Source organism: Ursus arctos, unplaced genomic scaffold (genome assembly GCF_023065955.2).
Source record: "Ursus arctos isolate Adak ecotype North America unplaced genomic scaffold, UrsArc2.0 scaffold_22, whole genome shotgun sequence".
Taxonomy (NCBI): domain Eukaryota; kingdom Metazoa; phylum Chordata; class Mammalia; order Carnivora; family Ursidae; genus Ursus; species Ursus arctos.
Genome location: NW_026622897.1, coordinates 40848481 through 40871923, shown reverse-complemented (window position 1 = coordinate 40871923; position 23443 = coordinate 40848481). Strand labels below are relative to the sequence as shown.

Genomic DNA, 23443 nt, shown 5'->3' with positions numbered 1-23443 from the left:
GGTTGCTGTGGCCAATGTGAAAGAGGTTGCTGCCTATGTTCTCCTCTAGGATTTTGATGGATCCCTGTCTCACATTGAGGTCTCTCATCCATTTGGAGTTTATCTTTGTGTATGGTGTGAGAGAGTGGTCAAGTTTCATTCATTTGCATATAGCTGTCCAATGTTCCCAGCACCATTTATTGAACAGACTGTCTTTTTTCCACTGGATGTTTTTCCTGCTTTGTCAAAGATTAGTTGCCCAAAGAGCCGAGAGTCCATTTCTGGGTTCTCTATTCTGTTCTATTGGTCTATGTGTCTGTTTTCGTGCCAGTACCATGCTGTCTTTGTGATCACAGCTTTGTAGTATAGCTTGAAATCCGGCAACGTGATGCCCCCAGCTTTGTTTTTCCTTTTCAACAATTCCTTGGCAATTCAGGGCCTTTTCTGGTTCCACGCAAATTGAAGGGTTGGTTGTTCCAGTTCTTTGAAAAATGTCATTGGTATTTTGATCGGGATGGCATTGAAAGTGTAGATTGCTCTGGGTAGCATAGACATTTTAACTATGTTTATTCTTCCGATCCATGAGCATGGAATATTTTCCCATCTTTTTGTGTCTTCTTCAATGTCTTTCAAGAGTAATTTGTAGGTTCTAGAATATAGATCCTTTATGTCTCTGGTTAAGTTAATTCCAAGATAACATATGATTTTTGGTGCTATTGTAAATGGAATGGATTCCCTAATTTCTCTTTCTTCAGTCTCATTGTTCATGTATAGAAATGCAACTGATTTCTGAGCATTGATTTTGTATCTTGCCACATTACTGAATTGCTCTATAACTTCTAGTAGTTTAGGGGTGCAGTCTTTTGGGTTTTCCATATAGAGTATCAAGTCATCTGTGAAGAGAGACAGTTTGACTTCTTCTTTGACAGTTTGGATACCTTTTATCCCTTTTTGTTGTCTGATTGCTGTTGCAAGGAGTTCTAGTAATATGTTGAATAATAATGGCCAGAGTGGGCATCCTTGTCGTGTTCCTGATCTTAAGGAAAAGGCTTCCAGCTTTTCCCCATTGAGAATGATATTTACTGTAGGCTTTTCATAGATGGTTTTTATGAGATTGAGGAATGTAACCTCTATCCCTACACTCTGAAGGGTTTTAATCAGGAAAGGATGCTGTATTTTGTCAAATGCTTTCTCTGCATCAATTGAGAGGATCATATGGTTCTTGACTCTTTTCTTGTTGATATGATCTATCACACTGATCGATTTGTGAATGTTGAACCACCATTTCATCACAGGGATGAATCCCACTTGGTCATGATGGATAATCCTTTTAATGTACTGTTGGATCCTATTAGCTAGGATCTTGTAGAGGATTTTCACATCCATATTCATCAGGGGTATCAGTCTATAATTCTCCTTTTTGATAGGGTCTTTGCCTGGTTTGGGGATCAAGGTAATACTGGCCTCATAGAATGAGTTTGGTAGTTTTCCTTCTGTTTCTATTTTTTGAAACAGCTTTAGGAGAATAGGTATTATGTCTTCTTTGAATGTTTGGTAGAATTCCCTGGGGAATCCGTCAGGCCTGGGACTCTTGTTTTTTGGGAGGTTTTTGACAAATCAAAAAATGGGCAGAAGATATGAACAGACACTTTTCCAATGAAGACATACAAATGGCTAACAGACACATGAAAAAATGTTCAAAATCATTAGTCATCAGGGAAATTCAAATCAAAACCACACTGAGATACCACCTTACGCCAGTTAGAATGGCAAAAATTGACAAGGCAGGAAACAACAAATGTTGGAGAGGATGTGGAGAAAGGGGATCCCCCTTACATTGGTGGTGGGAATGCAAGTTGGTACAGCCACGAAAACAGTATGGAGGTCCCTTAAAAAGTTAAAAATTGAGCTACCCTATGATCCAACAATTGCACTACTGGGTATTTACCTCAAAGATACAGACGTAGTGAAGAGAAGGGCCATATGCACCCCAATGTTCATAGCGGCATTGTCCACAATAGCTAAATCGTGGAAGGAGCCAAGATGCCCTTCAACAGATGACTGGATTAAGAAGATGTGGTGCATATATACAATGGAATATTACTCAGCCATCAGAAAGAACAATTTCACAACATTTGCAGTAACATGAACGGGACTGGAGGAGATAATGTTAAGCAAAATAAGTCAAGCACAGAAAGACAATTATCATATGGTTTCACTCATTTATGGAACATAAGAAGTAGGAAGATCAGTAGGAGAAGAAAGGGATAAAGAAAGGGGGGGTAATCAGAAGGGGGAATGAACCATGAGAGAGTATGGACTCTGGGAAACAAACTGAGGGCTTCAGAGGGGACAGGGGTGGGGGAATGGGATAGGCTGGTGATGGGTATTAAGGAGGGCATGTATTGCATGGTGCACTGGGTGTTATATGCAAGTAATGAATCATGGAACTTTACATCAAAAACAAGGGATGTACTGTATGGTGACTAACATAATAAAAAATATTATTATTAAAAAAAAGAAAAAAATGTGACAGGAAAATGAGGTCCCATTCTTTAGAAGTTAAACTAAGCATATAGACTATGAATCACATTGAAAATCTTTCAAGCAAAACTTGATTGTTATCACCTGTTAAAATAATTGATGGAAAACCGTATCACAACTTGAAAGTGGTACATTGCAACGTACAGGTTAGACTGAAGACAATGTTCCTAATGATGTCATTTTACCAGTACAACTTATTGGTACATTTTTCCCCAAGAGCATCACTGACATGTTTTTTGGCTAGAACAAATTAACATTCCTATATTATTAGATGGAAATAATAAATCAAGAGTGAATGCAAACAAAAATGGAGTAGGGTATGGATAGAATTTTACAATTAATCAAGGGAAGCATCTTGGCACCTCATTTTTATAAAGAAGCAAAACTGAAAAATGACAAGCACCTGTTATTTATCTACATGCTATATATTCATAAACAGTGAGTTAGATACTATTCTAACACAAATTCATCCATTCAGCAAATAGTCTTTGAACACCTATTATGTGCTAGGCACCCTCATAGGCCCTGTGTACAGTGGAGTTTCAAAGTCAGCAAAAATTGCGAAGTATAAAAATCCCATAAGTCATCCATAAAGTATAATATACATGACTTTGTACATAAAATCCAATCTGTAACCACTTTTCTCAATGAAACAGAGCTGGATCAAGGGGAAGCATGTAACCATGAAATTCATGCAAGTGTCTTATTACTTAAAGCATCAACACTTTAAGGGAATTATCGAACCTTTAGTCATGGGAGTATGGATGAAAGACTTTAAATTTTTCTTCTTGCCTACAGCACTTACTTCACATTTATAAAATAATACATTATATTTTATTACACATGTAAATATAAAGATATTAATTCATTTTAATACATGTATTTTGTTTTGATTTTGAAGTATAAACGTTGTAGTAGTATCCAATTGGGAGACAGGACAGTTAAAGGCATGGGAATGAGTATGTTTATACTAGACTCTGTCTTGAAGGTATTCATTATTGCTCATAAATTTATGGTTAGCTGAGTAATGATTATAGTTTCAGCTGTCTCTATGTGTGATTGCAATTAATGGTGGGTCAGGAAGGCAACTGTGTTGGATCTTCATTGGGTGTTCTCACATAGTTGAGTTCAAGTGGTCTAAGATGGCCTCATCTGAAAAACCTGGGTGCTCTCATCTTTTGCATGGTGATGATAGTGTCCCAAGACAGATAGACAAGAAAGGAAGTCCTCACTTCCACTACATCTTATTAACCAAAGCAGTCATAAGGCTGGTGCTTCTTGGGAGTAGAAGGGAACTATCAAGTTACAAAACAAAGGAAGTCATCAAAACAGCTGGTCTGCCACACCCCCAAAGAGGGAAGCACTACTGATCCTGTGACATAAATGGACCCACATACCAAAGTTTGCAAAAGTGCTGAGGCAAAAGACCCCTTAGAGCAGAGAGAGTACTGACTCGATAGACGCCTTCAAAAGGACTGTTTTTTTTTTCTTCTTCTGAATAATTTCTGTTCCTTTCCTACACACAGTTGAAGAATTGGTATGGACTGCATTAAAAAAAATCTTTTTTTTTCTTTTTTTGCTTTCATACTATTAATCGGTTTGCCTAGAAGGCCTAGGCAGAATTTCTGCATGGTACAACAAGCCACAGTAAATACTCAGTCTTGTAGCCTAGAAAAACCACATATCAAGGAAATGGCAAATGTAAGAGATTAACATTGAAGCAAAACCCCAAGTCTCCTTGTGTTCTCTTCTGGAATTCTGTGACAGCAACACTTTCTTGAAGGAACACCTTGTGATCCTGCCAGGAGGACTGAGTGACACAGCACTATCATGTTTAAGTATAAAGTAAATGAGCAATTTGTGGGGTGAGGGAGGATAAAGGATTTTTTAAATGGGACATCTTTTCATAGACATCAATGCCTCTTGGGAAAACATTTGGAAAGTTCAACACTCTTTAAAAAAGAGGAATATCAACTGGGCAAAGGTGGATAATTATAAGGACATAGGAATAGTTTGAGGTACTGGGGCTGAGAGATCTAGGGCTAGAGAGGGTTACCCCAAACCAGCCAGAGAAAGAGGCTGAAGGAAGAACTGGTATTACCATTTCATGGAAAATCCCACAGGGGCTTTCTGAAGGGCCAGGCTACAGAAAACCAGGCATCATCTTGGGGAGTTTCCACAGTACCCAACAGAGCTTTATTTCATTACACTCAAGCACTTTTCTGATCCCAGATGTGATTTTTACCTTCTGAAACTTCTTACCACACCACTTCTATACAGATAAATTGTAAGATATAATACCACATAACCTCATTATCCACATACTTGCTTGGGATCAAAGCAATATAAATACTTTCTGACTAAACCACATAAAGAAATAAACCAAAGAGTATTTCTTCCTGTCTTTGTCCATACTCAAGTGTGCTCTCTCCTGAATCCTAGTGGTATCCAAATATTTTGCCAGTATTTTGGCAATAAAATTACTATTGACCTATTTTTGGCAAAATAATTAAATCTGCCTAGATTCGGCAATGGAATTTTTATTGGCTTATTTTTTTTTTTTTACCCACAAATAGAATGTTTCCTTTTAATGGTTATGTTTCAATAGGTGGCTTATGCTTATAAAACACAACTTCAAATGTTTGCATGTGAAAGTTATACAAGAAAAGTAAGTCTCTCCCATTCTACCTGATCCCCTAACTCTTCTATTTCCTCCTCAGCAGGAGCAATTGTTACCTGTTTTGGTCTTCTCTGAGAGCAATTCTTTGAATATCAATCAAATGATTTACATAAACTCCATTTTACACAAATAACATGCCATACACAAAACTGCACCTTGCTTTTTTCACTTAAAAAATGATCTTGGAGTTCATTATTATTATTTCATTGCCTACAGAATGCCTCATTCATTTTAATAGCTAAGCAATAATACTTATATGGACAAATCAATTTATTTTATTAGATCACTATTGGTGTACATTTATGTTATAAATGTAAATTAGTAACAGCCAATGGTCATGATGATGAGTTTCACTTAGAACACAATCTTGAATTGGCCTGTCCTACATAGAGACCAAGACTTACTCTTCTAAAGCTAGAGGGAAGTGCCTACTGAAACTTATGATTTGAAGCGAACCAAAACATAACTTTATTCTTGGAATTTTAGAACATTTTTTTACTTTCCCACCTCATATTTTCTCATGCCCTTTCCTGGAACTCCATTCTTTCTTAGTTTTCACCAATTGTCAGTATTCTTCCTGTCAAAATCCAACTCAAAATCCATTACCTTCTTGAAGATCTTGAAGATGGGGCCTATAACCACAGGATAGGACTTGATTTTTTCTCTGTTTACTTTAAAGACATATTTATAACTTCTTGTCATCATGAATAATCGTTATGTAAGTATCAATGCATGCCTCCTGTCCTTTGCCAGATTGTATACCCATTAAGGCTATTTATTGATATATAAAACAGAGGGCTGTCCCTTCACAGGATATCAGAAGTCCTTACATGTATTTGTGCTTAATAAATATGTATTCTATAAATATATCCTCAGGTGTGATTACATTGAATTCTGTTCAATTATAATAGGGCCCTAAGCTAGAAGTCAGTAACTAGGAGTCCTACTTTTAAAATTACTGTTAGGTATATATGGGACGGACCATTTAAACTCTTAAAGCATGTGTATTTTAAAATGGGAATAAAATACCTGGATTGCCTGTATCACTGGATTGTTGTGAGGTTAAAGTGAAATATGGTTTTATAATGAAAATCTCAGCATTAGAAAAAATCCAAGGTCTCCTCGATCATCTATCCCTTGCTCAAAATCTCCATATACCAACATCTCGATAAGTAAATTACAAACTTATATGTAAGAATTTCCAGAGGCATAAAATTCTCAATCCAGTATGGAAGCCCATTTTTGTTTGTGCAGCTCTGAACATCGTTAATGAGTGGGCCCACAGTGAAATCTATATTATGCCACTTCATAATTAATAGTTTGCTATATCTGACTGGTGATTGGTTACCAACCTCCAAAGTAGGCTCACTCTGGTCATTTCATAAATTGTTGAATAACTCAACCCCGGGGAGGAGTTAAGATGGCGGAGGAGTAGGAGACACCGTTTTCAGCCGGTCCTCCAAGTCGAGCTGGATAGGTACCAGACCAGCCTAAACAACCACGGAACCAGCCTGAGACGCAGGAAGACGCATCTGGATCTCTACAAATGAACATCTCCAGCGCTGAGTATTGAGGTACGAAGCGGGGAGCCATGAAACTGTGCACAGATATCGGAAGATAAACGGAAGGGGGAGGGAGCCGCCGTGTTCGGGAGCCGGGAAGCGGCAGCCACTTGCACGGGAGAGCGGGCGGGGCTCGCGGACGGCACCCGCAAAACAGCAGACTGAGACCGTGAGCCGGGTGCGCGCGCCACCAGGCATCTCGCGGAACCCCGGAATCCCGGTGCGGTCACTGGATCCAGACTGAGACCGGGAGATCGGGGAGCGCGCGCGGGGCGGCTGGCAGCTGGCGGCTGGCGGCATTAGAAACACAAAGGACAGAGACGCGGCGGCCCTGGAAGTGAGGGCTGGGACGCCGGGTGTGGGGCGCACATCCCGGGGCGCTGCAGGGTTGAGCAGCACCAACAGTAACAGAGTGAAAGTGGCCAGAACATTAGTAGAGAACGGGCCGCAATCCCTCTGTTCTGTGACAGAGGCTGAGATTCGGCCGCTGCTGCTCTGACTCTCAGAAGAGGCACAGCAAACCGCCAGGGAAAGCCGCCAGAGAACAAAAGCCTGGAAATACCGGCTCAGGGAGTGCCCATCCCCATCCCCCCTCGCAGGGGACGCCGAGACTCTACCCATACATGGCTGCCTGAGTATCTGCGCGGCAGGCCCCTCCCCCAGAACACAGAAGGCAGGCTGAAAAATCAAGAAGCCCATAACCCGGGTGCCTGGGTGGCGCAGTCATTGAGCGCCTGCCTTCGGCTTAGGGCGTGATCCCGGCGTTCCGGAAAGGAGTCCCTCATCGGGCTCCTCCGCTGGGAGCCTGCTTCTTCCTCTCCCACTCCCCTGCTTCTGTTCCCTCTCTCGCTGGTTGGCTGCCACATAAATAAATAAATAAAATCTTTAAAGAAGAAGCCCACATCCCTAAGATCCCTATAAAACAAGGGGCACGGCCTGGGACCCAGTCAATAATTTGGGCTCTGGAAACCCCGCAACCTCTCTTCATCAGAATGACAAGAAGGAGAAGCCCCCCCCCAGCAAAGAAAAGACAGTGATTCTGTGGCCTCTGCCACAGAAATAATGGATATGGATGTAACCAAATTATCAGAAATGGAATTCAGAGTAACAATGGTCAAAATGATGAGTAGAATTGAAAAAACTATTAACGAAAAGGTTACTGAGAATATAGAATCCCTAAGGACAGAAATGAGAGCGAATCTGACAGAAATTAAAAATTCTATGAGCCAAATGCAGGCAAAACTAGAGGCTCTGACGGCCAGGGTCGCAGAAGCAGAGGAACGGGTTAGTGAATTGGAGGATGGGTTAATAGAGGAAAAAATGAAAATAGAAGATGGTCTTAAAAAAATCCACGCCCATGAATGTAGGTTACGGGAGATTACTGACTCAATGAAACGATCCAATGTTAGAATCATCGGCATCCCCGAGGGGGTGGAGAAAAACAGAGGTCTAGAAGAGATATTTGAACAAATTGTAGCTGAAAACTTCCCTAATCTAGCAAGGAAACAAACATTCGTGTCCAAGAGGCAGAGAGGACCCCTCCCAAGCTCAACCATGACAAGCCTATGCCACGTCACGTCATAGTGCAATTCGCAAATATTAGATGCAAGGATACAGTATTGAAAGCGGCCAGGGCAAAGAAATTTCTCACGTACCAAGGCAAAGGCATCAGAATTACGTCAGACCTGTCTACACAGACCTGGAATGAGAGAAAGGGTTGGGGGAGCATATTTAAAGCTCTTTCAGAGAAAAACATGCAGCCAAGGATCCTTTATCCAGCAAGGCTGTCATTCAGAATTGATGGAGAAATAAAGACATTTCAGAATCGCCAGTCACTAACCAATTTTGTAACCACGAAACCAGCCCTACAGGAGATATTACGGGGGGTTCTATAAAAGTAAAAAGGCCCCAAGAGTGATACAGAACAGAAAGTCACAGCCAATACAAACAAAGACTTTACTGGCAACATGGCAACATTAAAATCATATTTCTCAGTAATCGGTCTTAATGTAAATGGTTTGAACCATCCCATAAAACGCCACAGGGTTGCAGATTGGATAAAAAGAAATGACCCATCCATTTGCTGTCTACAAGAGACTCATTTCAAACCCAAAGATGCATTCAGACTGAGAGTAAGGGGATGGAGTACCATCTTTCACGCAAATGGACCTCAAAAGAAAGCTGGGGTAGCAATTCTCATATCAGATAAATTGGATTTTAAACTACAGACTATAGTTAGAGATGCAGAAGGGCACTATATTATTCTTAAGGGAAGTATTCAACAAGTGGATATGACAATTATAAATATATATGCCCCCAACAGGGGAACAGCAAGATACACAAGCCAACTCTTAACCAGAATAAAGAGACATATAAATAAAAATACATTAATAGTAGGGGACCTCAACACTCCACTATCAGAAATAGACAGAACACTCTGGCAAAAACTAAGCAAAGAATCAAAGGCTTTGAATGCCATACTCGACGAGTTGGACCTCATAGATATATATAGAACACTACACCCCAGAACCAAAGAATACTCATTCTATTCTAATGCCCATGGAACATTCTCAAGAATAGAACATGTTCTGGGACACAAAACAGGTCTCAACCGATACCAAAAGATTGAAATTATCCCCTGCATATTCTCAGACCACAACGCTCTGAAATTGGAACTCAACCACAAGGAAAATTTGGAAGAAACTCAAACACTTGGAGACTAAGAACCATCCTGCTCAGGAATGACTCGATAAACCAGGAAATCAAAAATCAAATTAAACAATTTATGGAGACCAATAAGAATGAAAATACAACAGTCCAAAACCTATGGGATACTGCAAAGGCGGTCCTAAGGGGGAAATACATAGCCATCCAAGCCTCACTCAAAAGAATAGAAAAATCTAAAATGCAGTTATTATATTCTCACCTCAAGAAGCTGGAACAGCAACAGAGGGACAGGCCTAATCCACGCACGAGGAAGCAGTTGACCAAAATTAGAGCTGAAATCAATCAAGCAGAAACCAGAAGTACAGTAGAGCAGATCAACAGGACTAGAAGCTGGTTCTTTGAGAGAATCAATAAAATTGACAGACCACTGGCAAGACTTATCCAAAAGAAAAGAGAAAGGACCCAGATTATTAAAATTATGAATGAAAAAGGAGAGGTCACGATGAGCACCATTGAAATTGGAAGGATTATTAGAAATTTTTATCAACAGCTATATGCCAATAAACTAAGCAATCTGGAAGAGATGGAATTCTTCCTGGAAACCTATAAACTACCAAGATTGAAACCGGAAGAAATTGATTCCTTAAACAGGCCAATTAATTATGAAGAGATTGAGTCAGTGATAAACAACCTTCCAAATAACAAAACTCCAGGCCCGGACGGTTTTCCTGGGGAATTCTACCAAACATTCAAAGAAGAAATAATACCTATTCTCCTAAAGCTATTTCAAAAAATAGAAACAGAAGGAAAGCTACCAAACTCATTCTATGAGGCCAATATTACCTTGATCCCCAAACCAGGCAAAGACCCCCTCAAAAAGGAGAATTACAGACCGATTTCCCTAATGAATATGGACGCCAAAATCCTCAACAAGATACTTGCTAATAGAATCCAACAGCACATTAAAAGGATTATCCATCACGATCAAGTGGGATTCATACCTGGGATGCAAGCGTGGTTCAATATTCGCAAATCAATCAGCGTGATACATCATATCAACAAGAAAAGACTCAAGAACCATATGATCCTCTCAATCGATGCCGAAAAAGCATTTGACAAAATACAGCATCCTTTCCTGATTAAAACCCTTCAGAGTGTAGGAATAGAAGGTACATTTCTCAATCTCATAAAAGCCATCTATGAAAAGCCTACTGCAAATATTATTCTCAATGGGGAAAAGCTGGAAGCCTTTCCCTTAAGATCAGGAACTCGACAAGGATGCCCACTCTCGCCACTATTATTCAACATAGTACTAGAAGTCCTTGCAACAGCAATCAGACGACAAAAAGGGATCAAAGGTATTCAAATTGGCAAAGAAGAAGTCAAAATGTCTCTCTTTGCAGATGACATGATACTCTATATGGAAAACCCAAAAGAAGCCACTCCCAAACTATTAGAAGTTATAGAGCAATTCAGTAACGTGGCAGGATACAAAATAAATGCTCAGAAATCAGTTCCATTTCTATACACGAATAACGAGACCGAAGAAAGAGAAATTAGGGAATCCATCCCATTTACAATAGCACCAAAAACCATACGTTACCTTGGAATTAACTTAACCAGAGACGTAAAGGACCTATATTCTAGAAACTATAAATCACTCTTGAAAGACATTGAGGAAGACATAAAAAGATGGAAAGATATTCCATGCTCATGGATCGGAAGAATTAACATAGTTAAAATGTCCATGCTACCCAGAGCAATCTACACTTTCAATGCTATCCCGATCAAAATACCAAGGACATTTTTCAAAGAACTGGAACAAACAGTCCTTAAATTTGTATGGAAACAGAAAAGGCCCCGAATCTCCAAGGAACTGTTGAAAAGGAAAAACAAAGCTGGGGGCATCACAATGCCGGATTTCGAGCTGTACTACAAAGCTGTGATCACAAAGACAGCATGGTACTGGCACAAAAACAGACACATAGACCAATGGAACAGAATAGAGAGCCCAGAAATGGACCCTCGGCTCTTTGGGCAACTAATATTTGATAAAGCAGGAAAAAACATCCGGTGGGAAAAAGACAGTCTCTTCAATAAATGGTGCTGGGAAAATTGGACAGCTACATGCAAGAGAATGAAACTTGACCACTATCTCACACCATACACAAAAATAAACTCCAAATGGATGAAAGACCTCGATGTGAGACAGGAATCCATCAAAATTCTAGAGGAGAACATAGGCAACAACCTCTACGACATCGGCCAAAGCAACCTTTTTCATGACACATCCCCAAAGGCAAGAGAAACAAAAGATAAAATGAACTTATGGGACTTCATCAAGATTAAAAGTTTCTGCACAGCCAAGGAAACAGTCAGAAGAACTAAGAGGCAGCCCACGGAATGGGAGAATATATTTGCAAATGACACTACAGATAAAGGACTGGTATCCAAGATCTACAAAGAACTTCTCAAACTCAATACACGAGAAACAAATAAACAAATCAAAAAATGGGCAGAAGATATGAACAGACACTTTTCCAATGAAGACATACAAATGGCTAACAGACACATGAAAAAATGTTCAAAATCATTAGCCATCAAGGAAATTCAAATCAAAACCACACTGAGATACCACCTTACGCCAGTTAGAATGGCAAAAATAGACAAGGCAAAAAACAACAATTGTTGGAGAGGATGTGGAGAAAGGGGATCCCTCCTACATTGTTGGTGGGAATGCAAGTTGGTACAGCCACTCTGGAAAACAGTGTGGAGGTCCCTTAAAAAGTTAAAAATTGAGCTACCCTATGATCCAGCCATTGCACTACTGGGTATTTACCCCAAAGATACAGACGTAGTGAAGAGAAGGGCCATATGCACCCCAATGTTCATAGCAGCAATGTCCACAATAGCTAAATCATGGAAGGAGCCGAGATGCCCTTCAACAGATGACTGGATTAAGAAGTTGTGGTCCATATATACAATGGAATATTACTCAGCTATCAGAAAGAACGAGTTCTCAACATTTGCTACAACATGGACAGCACTGGAGGAGATAATGCTAAGTGAAATAAGTCAAGCAGAGAAAGACAACTATCATATGATTTCTCTCATCTATGGAACATAAGAACTAGGATGATCGGTAGGGGAAGAAAGGGATAAAGAAAGGGGGGGTAATCAGAAGGGGGAATGAAACATGAGAGACTATGGACTATGAGAAACAAACTGAGGACTTCAGAGGGGAGGGGGGTGGGGGAATGGGATAGACCGGTGATGGGTAGTAAGGAGGGCACGTATTGCATGGTGCACTGGGTGTTATACACAACTAATGAATCATCGAGCCTTACATCGGAAACCGGGGATGTACTATATGGTGACTAACATAATATAATAAAAAATCATTTAAAAAAACAAACAAACAAACAAAAAAAACAAAAAACAAAAAAAAAATAACTCAACCCCACATTTTACAGGATTGGATTGTTTGGACCATATTGATAATGTTATTGCAAGATTCTTGAATTCTTAACTAATCCTCACAATGCTTCCATGAACTATAAAAAGTATTTTGTACCTTCTGGCTTTAGTATATGCATATGTTGTGCTAGAAAGAGTGTTGTGTAATTAGTGAGTCTCACATTTGGGTCACTTAAGGTAGTCAAACCAAACCTATCCCAAACAGCCTTAGTCATGAACTAATAAGTTATGTATATGAAAACATTTCAAAGCACCGCAACCAATAAAAAGGACTAATAGTGTTATTGTTTAAAAACCTCAGTCATGTTTTGCTTCCTTGTTTTGCTTTGAGCATAAAGAAGCAAGAAATTTTAAAGCAAAACAATTTTGACTTGTTAAAACTTACACTCTGAGTATGTTCTAGACAAGGGTAATATTAATTCATACATATCTTTCTTCCAGATTTAACTATACTCTCTTTTGAAAAAAAAATAGTTGTAAGACTAAACTGATGATTTTCTATTACAGTATACCTGGACCAGAACCGACTGCCTTCAGTTCCTACCTCCATTTATGTGTACCTTCTTCATCAAAAACAATAGGCAATTGGAGCAACTTTAAATGTGAAAATTATGAGGTGTTCAATGAATTTCAGAAAACTTAAAAATCTCTATAATCATCATAGCAGAAGTACAGATAATATAATGTATAACACAAAAAAAATTTCACTTCACTGAATGATGGCCACAAAAACATTCATATTAGCTTAAATCTAAGCTTCTCTAGACATCTGCCACTCGACCTCTTCTTATATTACTGGTATAACCAGGCAACTCACAAGATCCCAAATAATCAAGAATATTTTAGTCTTCCAAAGCCTGAAATTGTAACTGGGAATCTGCTGAGTGTATAATAAGACATACATCAACGGATGTAAAGGATGCTTACCTTCTGTGTGTACAGCTGACACATAGGTCCAGTTGTACCTCTTCACTATGTCCACCATGGCCCGTGCCTGCTGAGCATCTGAAGGTACAACCCTCATGAAGTACTTGAACAAAGTCTTGTCACTCAGATCCATGCTTGTTGCCGAGTAAGCAATCTGAGGTATGTTGAAAAGCTGGAGCAAGTTCTGGACCTGAATTGCCACGGAACTGGAGCCAGGCCCAATGACCCCTACAATGGGCTTCTTAGAGCGGAAGGAAGAGGAAGACCCATCCACGCAGCGCACCAAACCTTCTTCTTCTTCTGAAGAAATGAGGGAGTCCCTTATGAACTCAATGCTCTGCTCTAGGGCCACAGCTGAATGCCAGCAGGAATCCCTTATCTCACAACCCAGTGTGATGTTGGGCAAGAGCGTGGGGTCTGAGTTGATCCTTTCCAGAGTATGCAGCATGGCCTCCACTCTCTGAATGCCATACTGTTCACGAACTGCCCCACACTTCCTCTCATGAACTTTGTCCACTGTGGGCTGGTGGTGGACAGAAAAGAGAGCTCCAATAATGATGTCACCCGGCATGTGAGCCACCACCCTCCTCTCACTGGATTGTGCACTCCCACGGACATCTTCTTTCAAAAGCAGAACTGACAGGATCAACAGAAGGACCATTTTAGGAAAGGAGTTCAAGCTAATAAAGATAGCATCGTGGGGAAAATTTAGGAGAGTTCTGATAGATAGAATCAAACAACGTCCTATGTTGGGTGGCAAACCAAGGAATTAGCCAGTAATTTAGATGTGCTCTCTAAAGGACCACCACGTCCCCACGTACCATTGAGTTAGATGCATCCACGTGATCATGATCTTCAAAACCTGAAAAAAAAATAGCATCGGTATTTAGCAACGTAAGTACAACTAGTTTGAGAAACTCTCATGGTCTATATTAGTAGACTTTGATTATGTAAATTAGGAATATAATCTTTTTGAAAAAGCAATCTAAAAATCTTTAAGACTCTTCTTTGTCTCTTTTGTAATTTTGTAATTTGATGAAGCAATCTGATAGAGCTTCTTGATCCTACTTTACATAAATCAGTATTTTTTTCATTTGTTCATTTGGAGTACACAAAAGCAAATCTTATGTGTGGTAGGCCAAATGATACTCTTATGTGGAGATAAGAGAAAGCACCGTAAAAACAAAACTATGGCATGAACAGAAAACTTTAGGGAGTATGCAATCCAAAATAAAAAACACTAGTTGTCTCTGGGTGATGGTACTTTTTGTTTTAGAAACACTTTTTCTTTCCAAATTTTCAGCATTAATCATGTATTAACTATGCAATCACAAAAATAAAGTAACTTTTAAATAAAGACTACATAACCCCTCTTCAAATGCAATGTAAGGCAAGCTGAACAATCTTCCCAATAAGTATTGTGTCCAGTTTCCATATAATATAAAACAAAGACATACGAGGCCAGGTAGGTATTTCCAAGCTAAATGAATTACAGGAAAGAAGGAAGAGGGTTGGGGTATTGCAGAGTAAAATGTTCCCCAACTAGGTAGAAAAACAAAGTGAAATGGGCACCAGTTTTTGGCAAAAATAGCTTTCAGTTCAAACTCCAGTTCTGCTATTAAGAATTATTAATAAAGTATTCAACCTCTCAGTACCAGAATTTTCTCATCCAAAAAGTCCCATCATATGTACTAGGCTACCCTTATGGTAATCAACATAAGATATCAACTATGCAAAAGTTTTGTATATTGAATAGGACTATATACGTTCAGGACATGACTTTTTCTGTTATTATATTTCCAAGGGCATTTTGTAGCTATGTGGTGAGGACAGAAAATTCTCTGGCAACCCACTCAGTCCTCCAGAGTCTTCAGAGTAATTGCAGAGTCTTGTAATAAAATTCACAGTAATCAGTCCTCTATCTCTGGTCCAGGAGAAAAAAAAAAATTCCATATCACAAAGACTCCAAGGGCTGGAAGGATGCATGTTTAGAACTATCCTTCCAAGTAGAAACTTAGTACAGTGTTGAATATAGTCATCTATTTCAGTTTAAACTTCCAGGAAGAAGGAAATTTGTCCCAAATTGCCTATAGCAAATTCTAGCAGAGTTTGTAAAAGGGAACTGACAAATTAGTGATTTGGGTTATTGAAATAATTGTATAAGAGACATATTTGGTACGTTATCCTCTCTGGAGCCAAGGATCTCAAATTGTTTTCAAGTGACTGACTCCCTAAGCAGCACCTTTCAAAGACAGGTGATGCTTCTTCAGGAATTTATACAAGTATGATGCTTCTTCAAGAATACTAATGGTTTTCAAAACCCATCAGATCTGCAAAAATTCTAGTCCACACACCAAGTGAAGATGACCTGAATCACAGTTCTAATCACTCCCCAGCTCCCACCATTTCCACCACTGCCTTTTACTGTTTCTTATGGCAACAGAGAAAGGCGGCCTTGCATAGTGCCAAACATTAAAATAAAAAACCTTATCAAATAACTAGATGTTCCAGGATAACTAGGTGTTTAGCAATATTTAGGGCAAAAAAATCAGTTTTGGTATAGAAGTTGGCACTGTAGGCAGGGGGCAGGGAACAAAGACTGATATTAACTCTTTCATTTGGGAAATTATCTGACTATTCTCAAGATTTCCCTTCACTTGCTTAGACCAAAGACGTAGAGACCAATGCTTATTCTCATGAACATGTGAATTCTACTTCAGACCAAAAAAAAAAAAAAAAATACATATACGTATGGTAAAAGAAATTACAATGTCTTGTTAAATCCAGAACGTTACTGAGCAAACTCAATAACAAAACAGGACTCACTTTTATTACATAAGAGCATCAAAGTGATAAGTGAGACTAGAAGTGGCTTAAAAATGGTGAAACTAAAATATTCCTATGAATTTTATTTGTTAGAATTATATTCGGCAAGCCCTATATATTGAGACATAGTCAACACACACACACGCACATAAAACACTGAAGTATTGCCTTCCATTTATAAGCTAAATTAATTTTTTAACTCATTCAAGAAATATCTACTAACTTTTGAGTGGGCAAGCCTAATGTAATGAATCAACACAATGATGTACATTGATAATTGCCATCATTATCTTTCATTGAACACCCATCATCCACCAGGCACTTGTTCATTAACTCATTTAACAAATATTGATGGCATGCCTATGCCATGACTCTGTCCTCGAAATTAAGTATTCAAGAGAGAACAGGTGATAGATACATGCTTCCTATCGGGCTCACAGATCAGTAGTATAAAAGGTGACTTTAGCTAGAGCCTGGTAAATGCAAAGAACGATAAAAGAAAGAAGGCAGTCATGTGAAAAGTATGGCCAGAGCATAAAGAATGGGAGCAACTGTGGTACAAGATGAGGCTGCAAAAATAAGAAAGGGCCAGACCATGTAGGATCGTGTAAGCTATTAAAAGGAATTTGTATGTTAAGAGCAATAGAAAACCATTGAGATATAAACAAACGACTGGCACAATTCAATCTTACAAAAGATTGTTCTAGCTGCTCATTGTTCTGGATAATGGACAGAAGAAATCTGATTAGGAGACCTGAATAAGTAAGGAATTACAGTGGCTTCACTATTATTGGGGACAGCAGATATAGAAAGAAGTGGACACAATCAGATATATTTTGCAAGTAGAATCAACTGGACTTGTGATGGACTGGATGTGGGTTATAAGGTAGAGAAAAATTAAGGTCTACTCCTAGGTTTTGAGTCTAAAAACAAGTGTATTTTACTATTAAAATATATGGGATGGACTGGTACAGAAACAGATGGAGGCGGAGAAAAACTGAGTAATTTTCTCCTGAACATGTTAAATGTGAGATACTTGTAAAGCACCTAGGTGCAGGTGCCAAACAGGAGGGTGGCTATATAAGGCTGGACCAAGACGAGTGATCTGGGTTAGAGATGTCAACTGAGGGTCACCAAGACATAAAATCTTTGCAATGAATATAATCACCTGGAAAGCAAGTATAAATAAAGAAAAGGTGGAGCTGAGAAGTAAGCCCCACAGAGAGGTCAGATTGTGGAAAAGCCAGAGAAGGAAACAAAGGCAAGTCATAAGTAAGGAGAGAACATAAGAACATGTGATATAAGAGGAACCAAAAGAGAAAGTCCTGAGCAATTTATATTCACAGACACACATAGGGCTTTCATGTTGCAAAAAATAAAATATATCCTGTTCTCCCAAAAATATTATTTTCTGTGTGCATTGAGTGTCTGTGTGTGGATGTGTCTGTGTGCAGCATGTGTGTGGCAATAATCCTTATAACAACCTTGAGATGTAAGTATTATTTTATTATATCTATTTTACAAATGATGTAATTGGTTTTGATAAGTTAAAAACTGGCCAGTCATTCATAGCATAGCATATAAAGGTATGGAATCACTGTATCATACACCTGAAACTAATGTACATTGTGTGCCAACTAAACATAAATGAATGAATGAATGAATGAATGAATGAATGAATAACTAGCCCATCCCTTAGAAAGTGATGGACTTAGAATTTATGTCACGTAGCCTCTCTGAGCCTAAATTGGAATGACAATAGTATCACTCAAAGGGTTTTAATGAGGATTGAATGAGATATTTCAAAATAGTCCTTTTATAAAATCGTCCCAGATCCTTCACATTGTAGTATTTGCTCTAATCCCTGAATTCACATGACATTTTTATTGATACTTTGTGTTTATTACTAAGCTAATATTATAGCTATTTATACATGTTTTATCTTCCAACACACTTTGGATCCCTTAAAGGTTAAATTGATGCTATATATGGCACCTGGTATAATCCTTACACAAGATAGATGTTCAATAAATTCTGCTGCATGAACAAATAAATACAGTGAATTGCCTCCACTGGGCTTTCTGGTCAACTACCTGATTGAGGTTCCAAAATAGTATCCCTCGCCCCACCCTGGAAAATTTAAAAATGGATAATACAACTCCCTCCATCCAATGGGTTCAGGCAACAGAGGTCCTCAAAAAGAGAAGAGGGCACTGACAACGTAGCAGGCAGAAACCTTTAGAGTTCCCCATGGCTTTTCAACATATTAAGGAAAATTGCATCACAGAACTAGAGAGAGCCCTGTAGATGACTCAGTTTAATTGAGACTCACAAAGATTAAATGATTTTTGGCAGGCCTGGGACCAGAACCCAGCAAAATGCCATCTCAAAACTCAGGTTTAATCACATTCTACAACTTGGTATCTGCTCTTCCATAATTTTCTAAACATATAATTTTTATCATATTTTTAAATTCAAATAGTGTTAGTATGAAATCTATATCAATATATCTTATTATTCTCTATATATTGTAAATATTTTCCATATTGGTTCATTTTGTTGATGGGGACAACAATAACAATAATTAAAATACAGAGAGAGCTTACCACGTGCTAGGCACTATGTTTAGTGTTTCACATGAAATATCATTTGTCATAAAAAAACTGTAAGATAAATAATTTTATGCATATTTTACAGATGAAGGATCTGAGGCTCAGATAGATGGAATGGTTTGCTTAATATTCTAAAGCAAGTGACTATCAGAGCCAAGATTCACACTCAGAACACCCATTTCTTTTTAACAGCTGCATAACATTCAATTATATGATTATACCAAAATTTATTTAATTATCCCCTATTAGTAGATATTTAGATTGTTATAAATAATGTATTTTGCTTACTTTTGAAAGTATTTTTATAGGACAAATGCATGATATTGCTAGCATAAGCATTTTCACACTTTACTATCAATTTAGATTTTAAAAGGTAACATCAACCTCCTATACAAGTTCATGGGTGAGGCCATTTCTCCTTAGTTATCTCACCAGGAGGTACATACATTTACTTAACAAGAGTCTTGGAGGAAAAGAAAAAAAGGAGGGGAAATAGTAATACTGTATTACTTTCTCAATTTATAGAACCTTTTCCCATTATTAATCCCACTTCAACCTACAACAAAATTACTGCCAAGAACATCTGATTATCCCATTTCATATATTAGGAAATGGAGTCTCCAAAAGAATAAATTATTTGCTTTAAGTTATAACTCTGAGGAAGTAGAGGTTATAGATTGGTAGAAAGAAAGAAAGAAAGAAAGAAAGAAAGAAAGAAAGAAAGAAAGAAAGAAAGAAAGAAAAGAAAGAAAGAAAAAGAAAAGAAAAAATCAGGGTCTTGTTATAGATAAGGAGGAGGAATTAACTAATACAATGATTTAAAAAGCTTTCAAAATGTTACAGATCTACAACCTAATATATGGAGAGTTGTAATTCAATCAAAAGCAGTAAATGATAGGAGTTTACGTAGTGTAACTTATATATATTATATATATATAATAAACCTATACACACACACACACACACACACCAATCTGTGATTGGTTTAGGGTCTTATTTTCAGAACCACTGTCTGCTTTATTCAATAATATATTTCTTGGCTCACAGCGTAATCAAATTAATCACTACCCCATTATAGAAAGCAGTAGACATATATTTAATATGCATAAAAGTATTCTGCCTCTGGTAATCATACAGTCTCCTATTGTATCCTAAATGAAGAAAAGACGTTGGTGGGTAGAATCTGCATAAATGGCAACTTACACTGTAACCAGATTCACAGCTCACATTGTCTTTTATTTTCAATAATCTTCTCAAACACTGACCATCTTTCTGGCACAGATGTCTCTTATATAACTTAATCCCCACACAAGCAAATCACACAGTTCAGGACATCAACACTAAAATGATTCCTTCTGCCTGAGCAATAGCCTCATCCCAAATAGACAGGGGTGTCAATATTGCATGTGCCGTGAATGCCTTTGATGTATTTTCCTGAAAACAAGTGCATCCCATAGATAAGAGACACTCTGAGGTATGATGCCGAGAGCTTTATAGTCTAGGAAAGCTCCTTTGTTGTAGCTATCTCAAGCACACATCTGTGACCTTGTAAACAAGAAAGCCCAGCACCCTCTCTGTTTAGCCCAGATCCAAAAATATGTCATATTTTCAACAAAACCCCCTTAACCCAAAAAAGGGCCACAAAATAACATTGTACAAAAGTGAAATATGTTATTTTCTGCATTAATTAAAAGGTGTTGGCACTAGAATAAAGCCACTAAATCGTCGTAAATCATGAAACAACTGGTTTAGTAGTCCATGAAGACCTGAAACAGTTTTCTACAGCAAAGCAATACAAATGATGTAATCTACCGTTAACTAGTCTCAATTTAATTATCAAGCAGGGATTCCAGGCATCTTCCCATTTTGCAGCCTTCAGCTGCTTTCTTGTTATTTATGGCATACCTCGAAAGACTGTAAAGCATTACAGTGCATATTATATTACTTATCAGGTGCTTGAAAATGTGCTTTTGCATTTCTAACTCGATCTCCAGTTACTTATTAATAGCTAATATTTATTTGGTGACTATTTTGTGTTAAATAATGCATTAACATTATTTAATGTAAGTCTCAAAATGACCCTGTGAGGTACGTGTGATTACTACCTACATTAAATATCTCTAGAAATTAAGGTTTCAAAGCGAAGAATCTTGCCAGGAGTCTCATACCTATAATAAATGGCAGAGTCAGGACATGAACCCAACTCTCTCTGGCTCCAAAGCCCACACTCAACATAATCAGATGATAATGTCTCCCAAAAACCAAATGGGTTGGCTGGTTAAACCTTATGCATTGATTGCAAAACATTCTGGAGACTCTCTTTGCTTTCCATTACAAGTTTATATAATGACAGCCCACTACATTTAGAAGCCATACAAACCAACTAAATAAATAGAGTAGCTCTATTTCCTGGAATCATTTGGATCACAGTTCCCCACTCTTAGCACTGTAGACATATTGCTGTGGAGGTTTACTGTCCTGTGCATTGTAGATGTTTAGCAGCATCCCTGGTCTCCAGATGCCAATAGCAAACACACCTCCTCTAGTTGTAACAAATGAAAATGTCCCCAGAGACTGTCAAATGTCCCCTGCAGGTCAAAGTCATCCCCAGCTGAAAACTGCTGATTTATATCCTGGCAAGTTCTTCATAAGCATCAAAAAAGAATATAACTAAGTGCTAATCATCTGGATTTGTCAGTCCCAGAAAACTTTTTCCTGAAACGCCCTAATAATTTAAGGAGAGTAGTTTGGAATAAGCTTATCTTATCCCTTCTTTACTTTGTAACTTCTTTCTAGCTGCGTTATATTGTTTTAAAGGTTACACTTTCAATTTGAGAAATATAGATTAAACCCTGAGAGTGAAGGATGATATTGCCTTACATTAAATAAGCATGGTTCTGAGTAGCCATAAGTTGTAATAAATGAATGAGATGAGTATCCTCTGATACACTTTATCATTTTGAAGACCATTTTTAATATGAAATATCAAGTTCATTTTAATTTTAACAAGACAAAGAACATTTTATATAGTAATTATACATTGGTTTTTCAAAATCTCATTTTTATTTTTAAAAAGGTAATTATTATGTTATTTACCTTTCTTCTTAGTCTTTAAAGATTTCTACATTCTTGTGTATTAAGACAAACTGATTTTTAAGAAATATTTTTCAATTATTCCTCTGCAAAATATTATAAATGTAAACAGGTTACATTATTATTATTATTATTATTATTATTATTATTATTATTATTACAGTGCCCACTAGCACCATTATGACATTTTAATTTTCCTCAGAACATTTATGTTTAAGAGCAAAGTTTAAGAGCAATAGCCTATAGCTAGAGTTACTGTGAAAACTAGGGAATTATTCATAGATCTGATATTTTTATAAGACTAACAAGACCAACTTTTGTAAAACTAACATAAAATACATTTTTCACATCTAAATCTTTCCTTTAAATTTCCTAACTAGTTTGACTAAAATAAGAGAAGATATTTGAAAGAGCAATTATGTACAAACCACAGGGTTGCTGAGGAGATTAAATTCAGTAACAAGGGAAAGGTAGGAAACATTTGATATTCAAAGGCCTAGATGAGATTAATAGTCACAACACTGTTTAATTGTAGGTCTGGAACTTTGCTTATATTTGTACAATTAATTCATCATAATTATTCAATGCGTCTTATAGTGTTACAACCTGTTCCCCATTTTTTTTAAGTAGTCTCCATGCCCAGCATGGAATCCAACATGGGGCTTGAGCTTACAACCCTGATGTCAAGACCTGAGCTAAGAGCAAGAGTCGGATGCTTAACCGACTGAGCCACCCAAGCGCCCCCCTGTGCCCCATTTGAAAAATGAGGAAAACAGAGGCAGAGCAATGTTAAGTAACCCACTCTAGGTTAATAGCTAGTAATCCCATAAAAAGATGGGATTCCAACTCAGGCAATCTTGTGCAAGGGTCTGCCCTCGCAACCATACCACGACTCACTGGAAACCACAATGAAACAATTCCATGATGTTTAACCACACCATAGGTTAAAGTTACCTAATGTAATGAAAGAGGGTAAGTTTGATTTCCAACCAATCGGATGTGTGTATTTATTTATTTGTCCCATTTCATTTGACAGTGGAAAGAAAACAACAACAACAACTCAGTTTTAACAACAG

General features: G+C 37.9%; 1 protein-coding gene across 3 annotated transcripts in view; it reads right to left on the bottom strand.

Annotated features, from left to right (window-relative positions):
- The window catches only part of GRM5 (glutamate metabotropic receptor 5), a 502219-nt gene extending 487722 nt beyond the window's left edge, over positions 1 to 14497 (bottom strand). For all 3 annotated transcript variants that reach the window (XM_048217498.1, XM_048217499.1, XM_048217500.1), the window contains exon 1: positions 13837 to 14497. In XM_048217498.1, the coding sequence (XP_048073455.1) occupies positions 13837 to 14497 (661 nt within the window). The remainder of the gene's footprint in view (positions 1 to 13836) is intronic.
- Positions 14498 to 23443: the final 8946 nt, after the last annotated feature.